We start from the raw sequence: 16,087 nt of genomic DNA, 5'->3' as shown, positions 1-16,087 counted from the left end.
TTATGCAAAATACATATTTCTGGACTTTACTATGAGTTTGTGTGTTTTTCTGTGATTTCAGGTATTTTCTGGCTGAAATTGAGGAACCTGAGCACAAATCTAATTCAGAGGCTGAAAAAGGACTGATGATGCTGTTGGATTCTGACCTCCCTGCACTCAAAGTGGATTTTCTGGAGCTACAGAACTCCAAATGGCGCGCTCTTAATTCTTTTTGAAAGTAGACATTCAGAGCTTTCCAGCAATATATAATAGTCTATACTTTGCTCGAGTTTTGACGACATAAAATGGCGTCAAAATGCCACCTCTCTGCCCTTTTCTGGCATCAAAACGCCAAAACTGGCATAAAAGTTGGAGTTAAACGCTCAAACTGGCACCAAAGCTGGTGTTTAACTCCAAGGAAGACCTCTACACGTGTAAAGCTCAATGCTCAACCCAAGCACACAGTAAGTGGGCCTGGAAGTGGATTTCTGCATCATTTACCTATTTTTGTAAATCCTAGTAGCTAGTTTCATTATAAATAGTACTTTTAGAGATTTATTTTGTATCTCATGACATTTTCACGTTTTACATTGTATCTCTACGGCAAGAGTCTCTAAACTCCATTATTGGGGGTGAGGAGCTCTGCTGTGTCTCGATGGATTAATGCAATTACCACTGTTTTCTATTCAATAACGCTAGCTTACGTTCTAAGATATTCATTCGCACTTGAACCTGATGAATGTGATGATCCATGACACTTATCACCATTCTCAACTTATGAACGCGTGCCTGACAACCACCTCCGTTCTATCTTAGATTGAATGTGTATCTCTTAGCCTCCATTCCGAAAGATCGGAGTCTTCGTGGTATAAGCTAGGATTATTGGCGGTCATTCCTGGGATCCGGAAAGTCTAAACCTTGTCTGTGGTATTCTGAGTAGGATCTGGAAAGGGATGACCGTGACGAGCCCTCGCGAGTGTTGGGTGTAGTGACAAACGCAAAAGGATCACTGGATTCTATTCCAACATGATCGAGAACCGACAGATGATTAGCCATGCGGTGACAGCGCACATGGACCATTTTCACTTAGAGAATAGGAAGTAGCCATTGACAATGGTGACACCCTACACATAGCTTGCCATGAAAGGAGCCTTGCGTGCGTGAAGAAGAAGACAGTAGAAAAGCAGAGATTCAGATGACAGAGCATCTCCAAAACTCCAACCTGTTCTCCATTATTGAATCACAAGTACCTTTTATTTGATGCTCTTTTATTTTATTGCAAACAAAACCCTTTTCATTGATAATCTCCTGACTAAGAGTTACAAGGTAACCATAGCTTGCTTCAAGCCGACAATCTCCGTGGGATCGACTCTTACTCACGTAAGGTATTACTTAGACGACCCAGTGCACTTGTTGGTTAGTTGTGCGAAATTGCAAGTGGGATTGCAATTTCGTGCACCATAATTGCATTAATACTCGAAGAACAATAGAGCTCTACACCCTTAATCTATGGTGTGTAGAAACTCCACCATTGAAAATACATAAGTGATGAAGGTCCAGGCATGGCCGTGAGGCCAGCCCCCAAAACGTGATCAAAGGATCAAAAGATAATCCAAAGATATGGTCCAAAGACCCCTAGTACAATAGTAAAAAGTTCTATTTATACTAAACTAGTTACTAGGGTTATAAAAATGAGTAAATGATGTAGAAATCCACTTCTAGGCCCACTTGGTGTGTGCTTGGGCTGAGCATTGAAACTTTCACGTGTAGAGGTCTTCCTTGGAGTTAAACGCCAGTTTGTAACTTATTTCTGGCGTTTAACTCTGCCTTGTAGTTTGTTTCTGGCGTTTAACGCCAGAATAGGGCAGAAAGCTGGCTTTAAACACTAGTTTGCGTCATCTAAACTCAGGCAAAGTATGGACTATTATATATTTCTGGAAAGTCCTGGATGTCTACTTTCCAACGCAGTTGAGAGTACGCCATTTGGACTTCTGTAACTCCAAAAATTATATTTCGAGTGTAGGGAGGTTAGAATCCAACAGCATCTGCAGTCCTTTGTCAGCCTCTGAATTAGATTTTTTCTCAAGTCCCTCAATTTCAGCCAGAAAATACCTGAAATCACAGAAAAACACACAAACTCATAGTAAAATCCAGAAATGTGAATTTTGCTTAAAAACTAATAAAAATATACTAAAAAGTAAATAAAACATACTAAAAACTATATGAAAATAATGCCAAAAAATATATAATTTATCCGCTCATCATATACCAATTTAAATCCAATAGTTCTATTCCCAATAAAGTCAAAGTCAAAAATATAGTTTTTAGAGTTCATACTAAAGTTACAGAAGATTACAAGTTTTTCGAAAATGCTTAATAGTTCAAAAATGGCATTTTTGAAAAATCAGCACAATCGTGTGTATGCGGGCTTCATGCGTACACACAGAACCTGTATCGGTCCCTTGAGGGTGCGTGAACGGTGCGTACGCAGGCATCGTATGTGCGCACAAAAGTGCAACGATGCGTACCCAAAATAGGTGCGTATGCAGGGAACCTGGTTTGGCCACTAACTCTACAAAATCTGCATAATTCGGTTTAACCATCAATTTTTAAACAGCTATCACTTTTTTTTATAAAAATCATTTTTCTTCCATTTTTTGACGGTCTTAAAGTAGACATTTTCAGTTTTAATTCAAAATAAATTTTATTCATTTCCAAGTTTCAAACACAAAATTATGATCCTCTAAAGTGGACCAAAATTACCAATTTACATAAATTTTCTGCAACACCCAAAACAACTCTTCTCAAAACCCTTTTTCTTTTGCGACCAATACCCAATTCTCACGTTAACCATCATACAACTTTCATCCACTTAAAATCACACAATTTGACACTTTCAAAATCTCAATCTCACTCATTCTTAATCTTATTACTCACGAAATTTTTTCAAACAAACATCAATATCCACCCCAAATTTCATTATATATACTCCTCATAAAAACTCAAATTATCACAATCATACCACAACACATCGAATAATCATTCAACATTCAAATAATCATCCAATTTTACACATTCATGCTAAACCATTAACATCAACAATATCAATCCAACAATGTCTTAAGATTAACTAGTCTAAGTTTTCACATAACATTATATACTGATTATCCGAAACTAAAATCCGTACCTTAGTTAACGGTAGTTCCAACCTCTTGAACCTTTCTCTCCAACTAATCCAATCTTCACTTAATCCAAGTTTTAATCAACACCAATCAAGACAAGCACTCAAACAACTCTATTCAATCTAATAATATCCAAATTTCACATGACTCATATTAGGTTTTCACACAAATTAGAGAAAATGAAGGGGAAGAGTTATCTCTCTACATGATCATGGGTCAAAATTTTGCTGGAAATTGAGTTTTAACTTTTTTTAAAGTATCAAAATCACCAATTTCAATACCCACATACCCTCAAAATACAAAGCAAAAAATAGAGAAATGGAATAAAATTTTCGTGATTACTCACTGTAAAAATAGTATAAAAACATAGATGGAGATCAGAGGAATGCGTGACCGCAAACGAGTCGTCAATTAAAGCTCCAATTCATGAGAAAAATAGATTAAAAGGTGATAATGAATAGTATTTAGGGTTTTCTCGCTCCTCTTCTCTAAGTCTCGAGCCCTCTCTCAATTTGTGAAAATTGAATGAAATGACAGAGTAAAGTACTTTTGGGCTACTAAAGAAAGGACATTTTTTTCGTCTATTGGTCCTACTTGAGACCAAAATTTTAAAAATATGTGTTTTAGTTTGTATTCTAAATATTTTTATGATCATTTTTATATTTTTATTTTCTCATATGTAGTATCAAATAAACTTAAGCATATACAATTAACTATGACGCCCGTACATATTTTTTTTATATAATTAATTATATTTTCGCGTTCTAAATAATTTTAAACTCAAATTTTATTTGTAAATTTTTAAATTATGAAATTTAAATTTTTAATCTAAACCAGGCAGTTTAAATCTCTTAACTCGATTTTAATTAAACAATTAATTTATTAATATTTTCCGGGTCTTTCATTCCATAATTAAATTTTAACCCGATCCTATTAGTTATACATTGGTGAACTTTTAACTCAAATAAATATATCGCATTGGACAACTATAATTTTTAACCTTACATTTGTTGATAAATTTTAACCTAACTATTAACTATTTTATACAACGTCAATAAAATTTTTTAGTACAACTAATAGTATTATACATGATTTAGTTTTTATTGAGTATTAATCTAAAAATATTATTTATTATTAGCATATTTTTTAACTTAATTATTTTATTTTTTTCTTAGTTATACTAAGAATTAATAAAAATAAAAATAAATTTAAAAATAACATAACAAAAAAAATTATCGTAATACATAAATTGAGGTAATAATTCAAATTTTTATAAAACTAATATAATTAAATACTAATATTAGAACTAAATTTTTAAAATAATATTTAAGTTATTTTAAATCTTAGACACATATAAATTAGAGTTATTCTCGTAACAATAATAATTGGCATAATGTCATCAACTTGAATATTTAGAATTTGTATAAATTTAGAGCATCTTCTTGTTAAATAAGCTAGTAATAAAAAATCACATATTATAAAATTATTTTTTATTACAAAAAATTTAGAAAGTAGACAATTTAAATACAGTACCAATATTTGAAATTGCATCTTTAAGTCTAACACAATTCTTTGAAAACTGAATCTAAATTATGGAAACTCAATGTCATTATATGCTCTACTTTAAAGATTTTCTGGTAGATATAAAAAGCATTGGAGGGGGGATAATTGCTCAATAAAAAATCGAGCTCCTCTTGAAAAAACTAATTTTACCCACTTTCTATTAGGTTGGTAATAATATATGAGTAAATTCAAGCATTGTTTAGTAAAATAGAGTTCAATGTCCTTTTATTAAACTCTTACATCCATGTAATTAGAACTTGAATCAATAAATATAACTCGAAGTAGTATTTAATAGATATGGTACATTGTAATCGATTGCGACAATTTATTATTTTTTATTAGTATAAATACTAAGCAATAAGTTAAATAGAGTTCATTGTCTCTTCGTTAAACTCTTAATTAGAACTCAAATCGATAAATACAATTCGAGGCGGTATTTGATAGATGCGGTGCATTGTAAACGATTGCGGTAAAGAACAATCGCGATGTAACGTTAAACAAAAATAATAAGTTTGAATAAGAACAATCATCAAATTATCAATAGAATGGCAATATAAAAAAAATCCATAAAAAATATAACTTGTACTTTAAAAGAATCAATTTTGATAAAAACGAATAATACATTCTTATTTTATAAAGTAGTTAGTCAAAAATGAATAACAAATTAAAAAATTAAACAAAATATTTTACCTCTTAAATCTAAACTCATGGACCACAAAAAAATACTATGTATACCTTTTAGTAGCACGAAATTAATCATTGATATCAATATCAATTTGATACTAATAGGATATATACATGCATAATAGAGAATATTAACAAAGCTATTAATGTTAATATCACATTTATGGCTAATTATGTTTGATTGACAATTAAAATGATTAAAATTAATATAATTAAAATGATTAATAATTAATATAATTGGTGATTAGTATAATTGTGTATTAAATATTAATTTTTATATAATTATATATGAGATCATTTTTTAAAATAAGTTGAGAAAAAAAAAGTATACATCTTAGTAGTAGAATACGCTATGTCAATATTTTTGACGTTATAATGTAGAATAATATAATGATAATAGTAGATAAAATTGTTTCTGCTAACAAGGTTATGATCGAAGAAATAACTAACATTAACCTAATATTAAAAATGGTAGATTTATCAAAATTTTAAATTTTAAAATTAAATAAGATAAATATATAATATATGATGAAAGAGGGAGAGTTTATTAAAACATTTTTAAAAATATTTTATTTGTTGTTGTCGAATAATTTCCTTAAAACATTAATTAGAAATATGTATTATTAATTGACTAATATTGATAATTGAAATGCATGTCTCCTCTGGGCTCTTGGAGCAATCGTGATGCTTTACGAATTTTGCGGAAGAAAAAGATGTGTATATGGAAATGGAAGTGCAAGTTACGTATTTGGGGCACAAATTGGGCACCTCATTAATAACCCTTATTTTGATATTCTTAATAATTTATCAATAATATATATGGTCCACAATTTTTATGGGCACATCTCTTCCCAACCACTATTAATAATAGAAAGGAGCAGATAAGTGTTATAGGAAAATTTTTAAGAGTTACAAGAATATTAATATTTCAGTAATTTTAGTTGTTATTCTTAATTTTATATATATTACAATAATAAAAATTAAGGATTAAAAGTATTGGAATATAAATATTCTTAGAATTATTTGAAAATCTTTTAATTTTATATATACTTGGCTAAAACAGTTATATTTTTTCCCCTTGCTTTTATGTTTTTGGATTTATTAAAAATAACTCATATATATCAATTAAAATACATATTAATTTCATTAAAAAAGTAAAAAACCAAAGCTAATTAAAAATAAAAAGAGTATCTTGCATATCCAAAAACTTCCAACTCTTAACTATAAATCGCGTTCGAAATAATCAAATAATGCTTTCTTTCTCATTGTATTCTCTTTATATATATACTTAGCTTTCAAAAATATCTTTGGACAAACTTTTAATTATAATCTATTACGTCCATTCAGTTTTTTTTTTATATTTTATTTTTTTATCAAAGATAGAAGACTCGAACTCACAACTTTTTAATTGAGTGTGAAAAGATTATGTTATTTGAATTATAACTCATTCTTTCTTACGTCCATTCAATTACTATGACAAATTATGGAAATGAAAATGACTGCACATAAGGATAGATTAAATTTCTACGCATATATAGTACTGCTCATCTACGTGCATTGTATATTAATAACCAATCAACTCTCTGTTATAACACTTTTCTTGTTGAGAAGGACAGTACAATAATAGATGGGATAACAAATAAGGAGATAAAAAACTGTTTTTTAATCCTAAAATGTATTGTGAGAGGTCAATAAAAGGTATTAGGTTCTATAATTAAGTACTTATATTTTATAAAAAAATTAATTAAGTTATTGTTGCTAAAAAAAATTAAACAAAATAGAATATTTCTAGGCATATACTTGTAGGGACTAAATTGGAAAAATAATTGTAAATAATAAGAACTTAACTGCAAATTAAATAATTATATTGTTATATATCAAAGTTAATTTATTTCTTTTATTCTCTTTTTAGATTAAAGAAAGCTCTTACTGTTTGTTCTTTGTGAATATAAAAATGTATAGTAGAATTCAATAATTATTTTAAATAAATAAAATTTTTGGAAACCAATATTTTATAATTATTTTATATGAATTAAATATAAAATAATGATTAAGAGTCTAAATTCTAATTCATTCTCTTAATTATTCTTATTATTTTTGAAAATATAAAAAGTATAAAAAATTAAAACCTTTTTTATTTTGAATTATCTAGGATTTTCATTTATTTTTTCAAATATATCAATGAAATAAATAAAAATAAAAATATTTAAAAGATAATAAAAAAATCAATATAAAATAGTCTAGAGTTATCTTATTTTATATTTTTTTAATTATTGCCTACTTTATTTTGTATTATTCTTTAATTATTATTAAAATAATTAAATAATATTACATGTAACAAGTGTGTAATTATAGATGTTTTATATATAAAGTTATGGATGTTAATTTAAATAAATAGTTTTTGAATTATTATCTCTCTAGTATGATGGATAAAAACAATAATGTTTTCAATATAAAATTTTTACAAGATTAAAATATTATCTTTTATTTAGTATGGTTTCATTCAATAATACAAAAAAATAAATGAATAACAAAATATTTTTATGGTACAATCATAATTTTGTTTTCAGTTTGGTAGAATATAATTAAGGTCGGTTAGATCAATTAGCATCAATTATAATTATTTATTAATATATTTGTATATTTATTATAACATATTATGTTTTTATTATTTTGTTTCTCTTAGTATTTATATATAACCTTATATATTGTATTATTGTGGCACTCACAAAAATAAGATACAACACTTTCTTCAGATTATTCTCCTATTTCTAACATGGTATCAAAGCTTAGGTTGTTTTTTTTTCTGATGAAAAATAGTTCATAACCTTTCATGTTTTCTTTTTCCGACAGTCTCTTTGTCGCTATTTTCGATCACATTTCCAACGTTTTCCTCTGTCAGTGACTATACCATCCTCTTTGTCTCGTCGTTCTGAGTCCAACGAGTCAAACTCAAACCACGTTGCCGAAAACGCTCTGACGCAACGCCGTAAGCTCTCTGCCGCCATCATCTTTTCTTCATTCCAGAATGCTCCAAAACCATTGATTTGCGTCCAGGATCAATGCTTCAGAACCATCCACATGTCGCGGACCCGCGGCTTCCTTCGACATGTGTTCAGCAGGATCGTCGAACGGGACAGGTCATCGAGACTGGTCGTAAGGTCGGAAGTTTGTTTGATCTTGAGAATCTTCATATTCCTTCTAGGTTAAATCTCTATGCTGTTTCTTCTCCATCTATATTTCACTTATGGCATTGGTGTCTTGCCCACAATTCCTTAGAAACATTGCATCCTCTTATCTCTAAAAGTGTTTTAGGTCAAGTTAATTTTGAGTCTCTTGATTGCATTTCTTACCAAACTACAAAATAACTAGCATTATCTTTTCATCCTAATCCATCTCTTACTTGCTCTCCTTTTGATCTTATTCACTCTGATGTTTAGGGCTCTGCTCCCATTACTTCTATGGGAGGGGTTCAATACTTTGTAGTATTTATAATGATTATTCACATTTTACTTAGGTTTATTTGATGACTAATCGTCATGAGCTGCCTCAACTTTATATTAACTTTGCCACTATGATTAAAACTCAGTTTTCCAAGGTCATTAAAGTCTTCCGACACGATAATGCTACGGACTATTATGACTCAAAACCTTTAAATTTTCTTGATGAATAGGGTACTTTGTCTGAGTTTTCTTGTCCTGGTATCTCTCAACAAAATGGAAGAATTGAACGCAAACATCGTCATATTCTTGATTCTATTCGTGTTATGCTTCTTTTTTCTTCGTGTTCTGCGCGTACTTGGGGTGAAGCTATTCTCACTGTTGTCCATACTATCAATAGACTTTCTTCTTCTGTCTTTGGTAACACTACTCAATTTGAGTGTCTTTATCATACCTCTCCAGATTATAGCTCTCTTCGTATTTTTAGTTTTGTCTGTTTTGTCCTTCTTCAGCTTCATAAGCATAATAAACTTGAACCTCGGACTCGCATGCGTTATTTTCTTGGTTATGGCATTGAACACAAGATTTATCGTTGTTGGAATCCTATCTCTAGATGTATTCGTATATCTCGTCATGCTGTATTCTAGGAGCATCACACATGTTCTCTAGTTTCTCCTCTTTTGAGTCTATTCCTTCTACTTAGTCACCATGTTTCACTAACTTTAATGTTGATCTTTTTTCTAGTGATGATAGTACATGTTCTATCTCAAGTCCACCTCTTGAGCCTTCTACTCTTCCGTCTTCTCCATCTCTCGGTGATTCCAGCCCGGACGATGCTCTTGCTCTTGCTGTCATGCCTCCTCCCTCCACCCGTTCTTTTAGGGTAAGAAATTCACCTCCTTATCTTCTTGATTATCATTATTTTTCTACTATTTTTCATCACTATGAACCTAAGTCTTTCTGTGAAGCCTTCATAAATCAAAATTGGCAGAAAGTAATGCAAGAAGAAATTCAAACACTTGAAAAAGCACACACATGGGACTTGGTTGATCCTCCTTCTAATAAAGAAATTGTGGACAGTAGATGGGTATACAAGATCAAGACTCATTTTGATGGTTCTATTGACCATTATAAGCCACAATTGGTTGCTCAAGGATGTATGCAAGAGTATGGTATTGATTATGAAGAGAGTTTTGCTCCTGTTGCTTGTCTCACATTTGTTCGTGCTCTCTTTGCCATTGCTGCGGTCAAATTTGTTCGTGAAGAGTGCACTTCTTAATGGGGATTTAAAAAAGAAGATCTATATGAAACTACCCTAGGATATCCTTGTCTTCCTAGCAAAGTATGTCTCCTTCATAAGAAATTTTATGGTCTTAAGCAAGCTCCTCATGAATGGTTTGAAAAGTTCAGCACCACTATATGCAATCTTGGTTTCACTTGCAATCCTCATGAGAATGTTCTCTTTATTCGTAAAAGTGAATGTGGGGTTGTTCTTCTACTTTTGTATATCGATGATATGATCATTACTGGAGATGATGTTGATGGTATCTCTGATCTTAAAGCATCCCTTCACCACATTTTTTATATGAAAGGTCTTAGTTCTCTCAGTTATATTTTTGCCCTTGAAGTCATATCCTCAAATGATGGCATCTATCTCTCTCAAGTTAAGTATGCTTCTGATCTTCTTGTTCGAGTCAAAATTACAGATAGTCGCACTTAGTTTACTCCTCTTAAGCCTAATGTTCAGTTTACAACTATGGATGACACTGTTTTGGATAATCCTACTCTTTATCAACAGTTAGTTGAAGGTCTCGTCTACTTGACTGTCACACGACCAGATATCGCCTATCCAGTTCATGTTCTTAGCCAATTCTTGTCAGTTCCTCGTACTACTCACTATGCTGCAGTTCTTTACATTCTTTGCTACATCAAAGGCATTCTGTTTCATGGTCTTCATTTTTTTGTCCATTCATCCTTAACCCTTCATGTGTACTCAGATGCTGATTGGACTGGTGATCCCATTGATCGTCGTTCTACTACTGGTTATTATTTGTTTCTTGGTGACTCTCTCATTTTCTGGTGAGCCAAAAAACAAATGTTCACCATCGATCAAGCACTGAAGCTGAATATCGTGCTCTCGCTAATACCACTACCGAGTTTGTCTCGATTCGTTGGCTTCTTGAAGACTTGGGTTCCCCTCAGTCGTCCCCAACTGATGTTTATTGTGACAACCGCAGTGCTATTCAGATTGCTTATTATGATATTTTTCAAGAACGCACCAAACACATTGAGATTCAATGTCATTTTGTCCGGAAGCGTCTCCTTATTGATGTTGTTCGTCTCGTAGCTGTTGGAACTTTGGATCAGATTGCTGATATTTTCACGAAGGCTCATCATCCTACTCGTTTTCGGACTCTAGTATCCAAATCCAATATAGTATCTTTAGTCCCCACTTGAGTTTGAGGAAGAATGTTAGAGTATAATTAAAGTAAGTTAGATCAATTAGCATCACTTATAATTATTTAGCATATCTGTATATTCATTATAAGATATTACATCTTTATTATTTTGATTCTCTTAGCATCTATATATAGCTTTGTATATTGTATTATTGTGACACTCACAAAAATAAGTTACAACACTTTCTTCAGATTACTCTCCTGTTTTTAACATAGATGTAATTAATTTCTTATTATTTATAATTTTTAATTAAGTTCTTACAAAAATATATTTAGGAATATTCATTTTCTTTTAATGTTTTTGTAAAAGTAATGAATTAATTAATTTCAAAATTTTATAAAATATCACAATTTAATTATAAATTTGTAAAGTATAAAAATTTAGTTATAAATTTAATAAAATTATAGAATAATCAGATTAATTAAGCTTTTAAAATATTAAAAGATAAAAGAGTAATTAATTAATTAATGGGTATAATTGCTAAAATCAAAATGGCCGTTAAAGAACGAGAAATATAGCTGTAAACAACTAACAAACCCTAAACATAACAAAGTGGTAGCTATGTGCATGAATAAAGGCTCCAAGAGCCACAAAATCAAAAAGGGCTGCTGGTATCTGAGTCAGTCTAAATTAAAGAACTGTCGTTTCCTATTTCATTCCGACTAATAAATTGTTTAGTTGTTTTCACTTTATTTATTACTCGGGGATTATTATTATTCCCTTCTTTCATCATCATTCCAGGTCATCTTTCTAAAAATTGCTTGAGAAGAACATCAAAACTTGGTCCTGGATGAAATACCTAGCTATTTTTTTTAAAGATAGAAAAATTTGAATTTACGATTTTTAAGTGAGTACGAAAAAATTATATCATTTAAATTATAACTTATTTATTTGTTTTTTTAAATAAAAAAAAATATATATATATATTTTAACACTGTCAAAATACGAATATCACAAACAAAAAGAAGTAAAATAAGCATATTAATAATGTTTAAAAAATAATAAAAAATTGTTTAAATAATTTAAAATTATTTTATTTAATATTTATTAATTATTATTAAAATTTAAATATGATAAATATATAATTACAAATGTTATATATATAAAATTATAAATATATTATGTTATATAAGATAATTTTAGATATTATTTCCGTATTATTATCATAAACATAATACTTAATGCCTACATTATTTCTTGTTCACCACTTGTAATTCAAAAAGGACAGCTAAATATATCAGCCGCCATATTAACTTTCGCTTTCACTCCTAATAGAGGTGTCATTAATAGACTAATTAATATGTGTGCTGATATATAAAAACACATTATAAATTTATTATTAGTAAAAAAATTAGTTAAAAATTATTGTAGTTTTTTAAAAATAAAAATTAAAATAAAAAAATATTATTATATATAATTATATTAAATATATATTAAAATTAATTATTAATATAAAATATATATTAAAAATAAATTAAATTATATATATATATTTTATTTAAATATAATGACTGATTTAATAGTTAATTTTTACGTATGTATTGTATTTTTGTACTATATATGATAAATCTGCTCTATAAATATAAAAATATTATGTATATGTTAAAATTAAATATCAAATTAATCACTATATATATATTGTTTAATTTATTTTAATATATAATTTATATTTTATACTAATAATTAAGTTTAGTAGATAGTAGTTGATCTATAAATATATAACCGTCTGTAGCAACCCATAAAAATAGTTCGTTGCACAAAGTATATATACATTACTATACAATGATAGAAAGTATATATATGGGTGAGAGTAGTGAGAAACAAGAATCACATGTAGTGCTATGAATATGTGTTCCAAGATCTTGTGATAATAATACAATGGAAGAAATGAAATGTTCCATATCCAAAATTCTGAAAGAATTCCATGCAGGGTACTTCAGGATTGGCCTCTCGCTTTGCAGCCAAGCCTTGTTATGGAAGACCCTCATCAACCCAATCCAAGACGCACACGCTCTTAGACGCATATTTACCTATATACCCTTCACAGCCTTCACTCTTCTCTGGTCACTCGCCTTTCTCACACTCCTCACGCTCTCTCTGCTCTACGTCCTCCGATGTCTTTTCCACTTCCACATGGTTAAGGACGAGTTCCTAGACCATGTCGGAGTTAACTACCTCTTTGCTCCATGGATCTCATGGCTCCTTTTGCTCCAATCATCACCCTTCATTTCTTCCAAAACTATCTACTACCATGCACTCTGGTGGATTTTCTCCGTTCCGATTTTCGCCCTCGATGTCAAGATTTATGGACAGTGGTTTACTAAGGGGAAGAGATTCCTGTCGACCGTGGCGAACCCTGCGAGCCAACTGTCGGTGATAGGGAACTTGGTTGGCTCGCAGGCCGCGGCCAACATGGGATGGAAAGAGAGCGCAATTTGCATGTTCTCTCTTGGCATTGCACATTATTTGGTGCTATTTGTTACTCTTTACCAGAGATTGTCCGGGAACAATAGCCTCCCGGCGATGTTGCGGCCGGTTTTCTTCTTGTTCTTCGCCGCGCCGAGCATGGCTAGCGTCGCATGGAGCTCTATTTGTGGCCAGTTTGGTAGCGCCTGCAAGATGTTGTTCTTCCTCTCCCTGTTTCTTTTCATGTCTTTGGTAAATCATTTTTCTATTCAAACTTGTTATTTATTTAAAATATAAAAAATTAAAAAATAACATTAAATTAATTATATTCTGTGTCAACATTTTTTTACTGCGGTTAGATTTTTTAAAAGTGTTTTTAAAATTAAAACAATATTTTTTTATTATTAATAGACTGTTATTTTTAATAATTAAAGAACATTTTTTATTTTACTAATGTTAGAAAGACAAGATAATTAGTTTAAATTGTCCAAATTTATTTTATTTAATATTTATTTATTATAAAATACATTAAATAAAACAAAAAGTAGTAAGTTTTAGTAATTTTTTATTAATATTTTTTTTGTTATTAAACATTTCTAATTTTATTTATTCATTATTAGATGTTGTTGAATGTGATATTGAAGAAACACACCTATTTTATTTGTGATATTGTTTTTAAATTATATATTAGTTTAATTTCTCAGAGATGTTTTTTTTTTAAACATTTTTTTACTAGTCTTATTTGTTTCTGAACCAGCAGTCTCTTCCTTAGAGATAGAAAGACTGTTTCTTCTCCGATGTCAACTTGGAGCAAGAGAATTGAAAAAAAGAAAATAAAAATTTGAAGGCTTTTTATTGAAGTCCTAAGGAAAGCGACCATGAACAATTAAACATGTACTTTCAAAAAGAAAAAAGAAAAAAAAATAGAAAATGACGGTGCAAAGTTTCAAATTGTACACGTTCTGTGAACTTCTCATTCTGTGATTTGGTTTGCTGATCTTTTTGGAAGTATCCAAGTTGAAGATCCACTTGAAAACTGGTCCCTGCGTAATTATATAAGTTGATTATAACCTGTATATTGTTGCCAAAATTTGGATAACTTGGACTATCCTTGTAATATAGTTCTCACTCTGAAAAAAAATGATATTAGGAATTCGCATTTTGTCCTATCCAAAACTTGTAGCTACTTTTAATTATTTCCTTTGCCAAACTTTATTATTTTTAGCTTTACTAACAAAGACTTTTATGCACTTAAACAAATTTTAGTTATAATAAGTTGAGTTTAATTTTGATGTACTATCAGCATAAAATTTTTTATATCATCATTCAATAATATTTGTTGTTTTTATATTGATCATTCATATGATCAATATAAAAAATAGTTATTTTTGCTTACATGTAAAACTACTTTATTCTAAACATGCATCAAAATTAAATTCTAATAAGTTTTCATGTTTTAAATTGAAAGAAACATTTCATTTGATATATGGTTGAGTAGGTTTCTTTTGTAATTTTGTACAAACAGGTTTCAAGGCCTCTGCTATTCAAAAAATCAATGAAAAAATTCAGTGTGGCATGGTGGGCTTATTCATTTCCCCTCACAGCTCTGGCACTGGCTTCAGCAGAGTATGCACGACAAGTTAAAGGGGTTATGCCTCATGCTATTATGTTAGTCTTATCAACACTTTCAGCTTTGGTGTTACTATTCTTAGTACTTGTTTCTATCTTCTTCAACACTGCTGCAAAGTCCTCACCCTCAACAACTCAACATGATCATTCATCAGAAAGTTCTAATAATGTTGTAACCGTCAACAATCATGTTTAGTCTTACCAAGAGGAGATTTTTGTTAGTAAATAAATGTAAATATTACCGCCAAATATTTCATATATATGTTAGTAAATAAAGAAGATGCTGTTTTATATGTGATTGTTATTGATTTGTACAAAATGCTGCATAATTTTATCCTTTTTTTTTCTTAATTAGTAAATTACTAAAGTGGAGTATCCAACACCAAGATGGAATATTTAAGAGTTTATAGTTGTTATTGTAGTTTTTTTTTTCTTACATAAGTAAAAAAAAAAAGAAAAAAATAGGAAACGCTGCTTTGTGTAGTATAATAAAACTGCTTGGTGTTTATTGCAGAATGATGAAAATGGTTTGATAAAAATATAAAATAAACAATTTGATATTTTGAAATAATTGTATAAATTTTAATGATTATTAATTTTTAATAGTTAAATTACTTTAGATCCTAAATCATAATTCATAATCATTTCTTTTTGCAAGAAAAGACTTGTACTTTATAGTATTTTTTTAATAGCTATTTCAATAAATATATATTTACGTAAAAATGATATTATGAACTGTTAAAT

At 29.7% G+C, this 16,087-nt stretch overlaps 2 protein-coding genes across 2 annotated transcripts; both read left to right on the top strand.

The window, feature by feature from the left end:
- Positions 1–10,604: 10,604 nt before the first annotated feature.
- Positions 10,605–10,931, top strand: LOC112773131 (uncharacterized mitochondrial protein AtMg00810-like). Its single transcript, XM_025818185.1, has one exon. It carries the CDS (start codon positions 10,605–10,607, stop codon positions 10,929–10,931), a length of 327 nt encoding a protein of 108 aa, XP_025673970.1.
- Positions 10,932–13,048: 2,117 nt separating this feature from the next.
- LOC112789589 (S-type anion channel SLAH1-like) lies at positions 13,049–15,636 on the top strand. The gene is made up of 2 exons (XM_025831544.2): positions 13,049–13,966; positions 15,240–15,636. Exons 1-2 carry the CDS (start codon positions 13,187–13,189, stop codon positions 15,537–15,539), a joined length of 1,080 nt encoding a protein of 359 aa, XP_025687329.1. The 5' UTR covers positions 13,049–13,186; the 3' UTR covers positions 15,540–15,636.
- The last annotated feature ends 451 nt before the right edge of the window (positions 15,637–16,087 follow it).

The sequence above is a fragment of the Arachis hypogaea genome, chromosome 3 (genome assembly GCF_003086295.3).
Source record: "Arachis hypogaea cultivar Tifrunner chromosome 3, arahy.Tifrunner.gnm2.J5K5, whole genome shotgun sequence".
In the NCBI taxonomy this organism is placed as follows: Eukaryota; Viridiplantae; Streptophyta; class Magnoliopsida; order Fabales; family Fabaceae; genus Arachis; species Arachis hypogaea.
Note: the sequence above shows the minus strand (reverse complement) of the source record. Positions and strands in the feature narration are given on the sequence as shown.

Coding starts and splice junctions, on each gene's coding strand:
- LOC112773131 (XM_025818185.1), top strand. CDS start 10,605: ATGGATGACACTGTTTTGGATAATCCTACTCTTTATCAACAGTTAGTT.
- LOC112789589 (XM_025831544.2), top strand. CDS start 13,187: ATGGAAGAAATGAAATGTTCCATATCCAAAATTCTGAAAGAATTCCAT. Junction 13,967..15,239: donor TGTTTCTTTTCATGTCTTTG/GTAAATCATTTT, acceptor TTGTACAAACAG/GTTTCAAGGCCTCTGCTATT.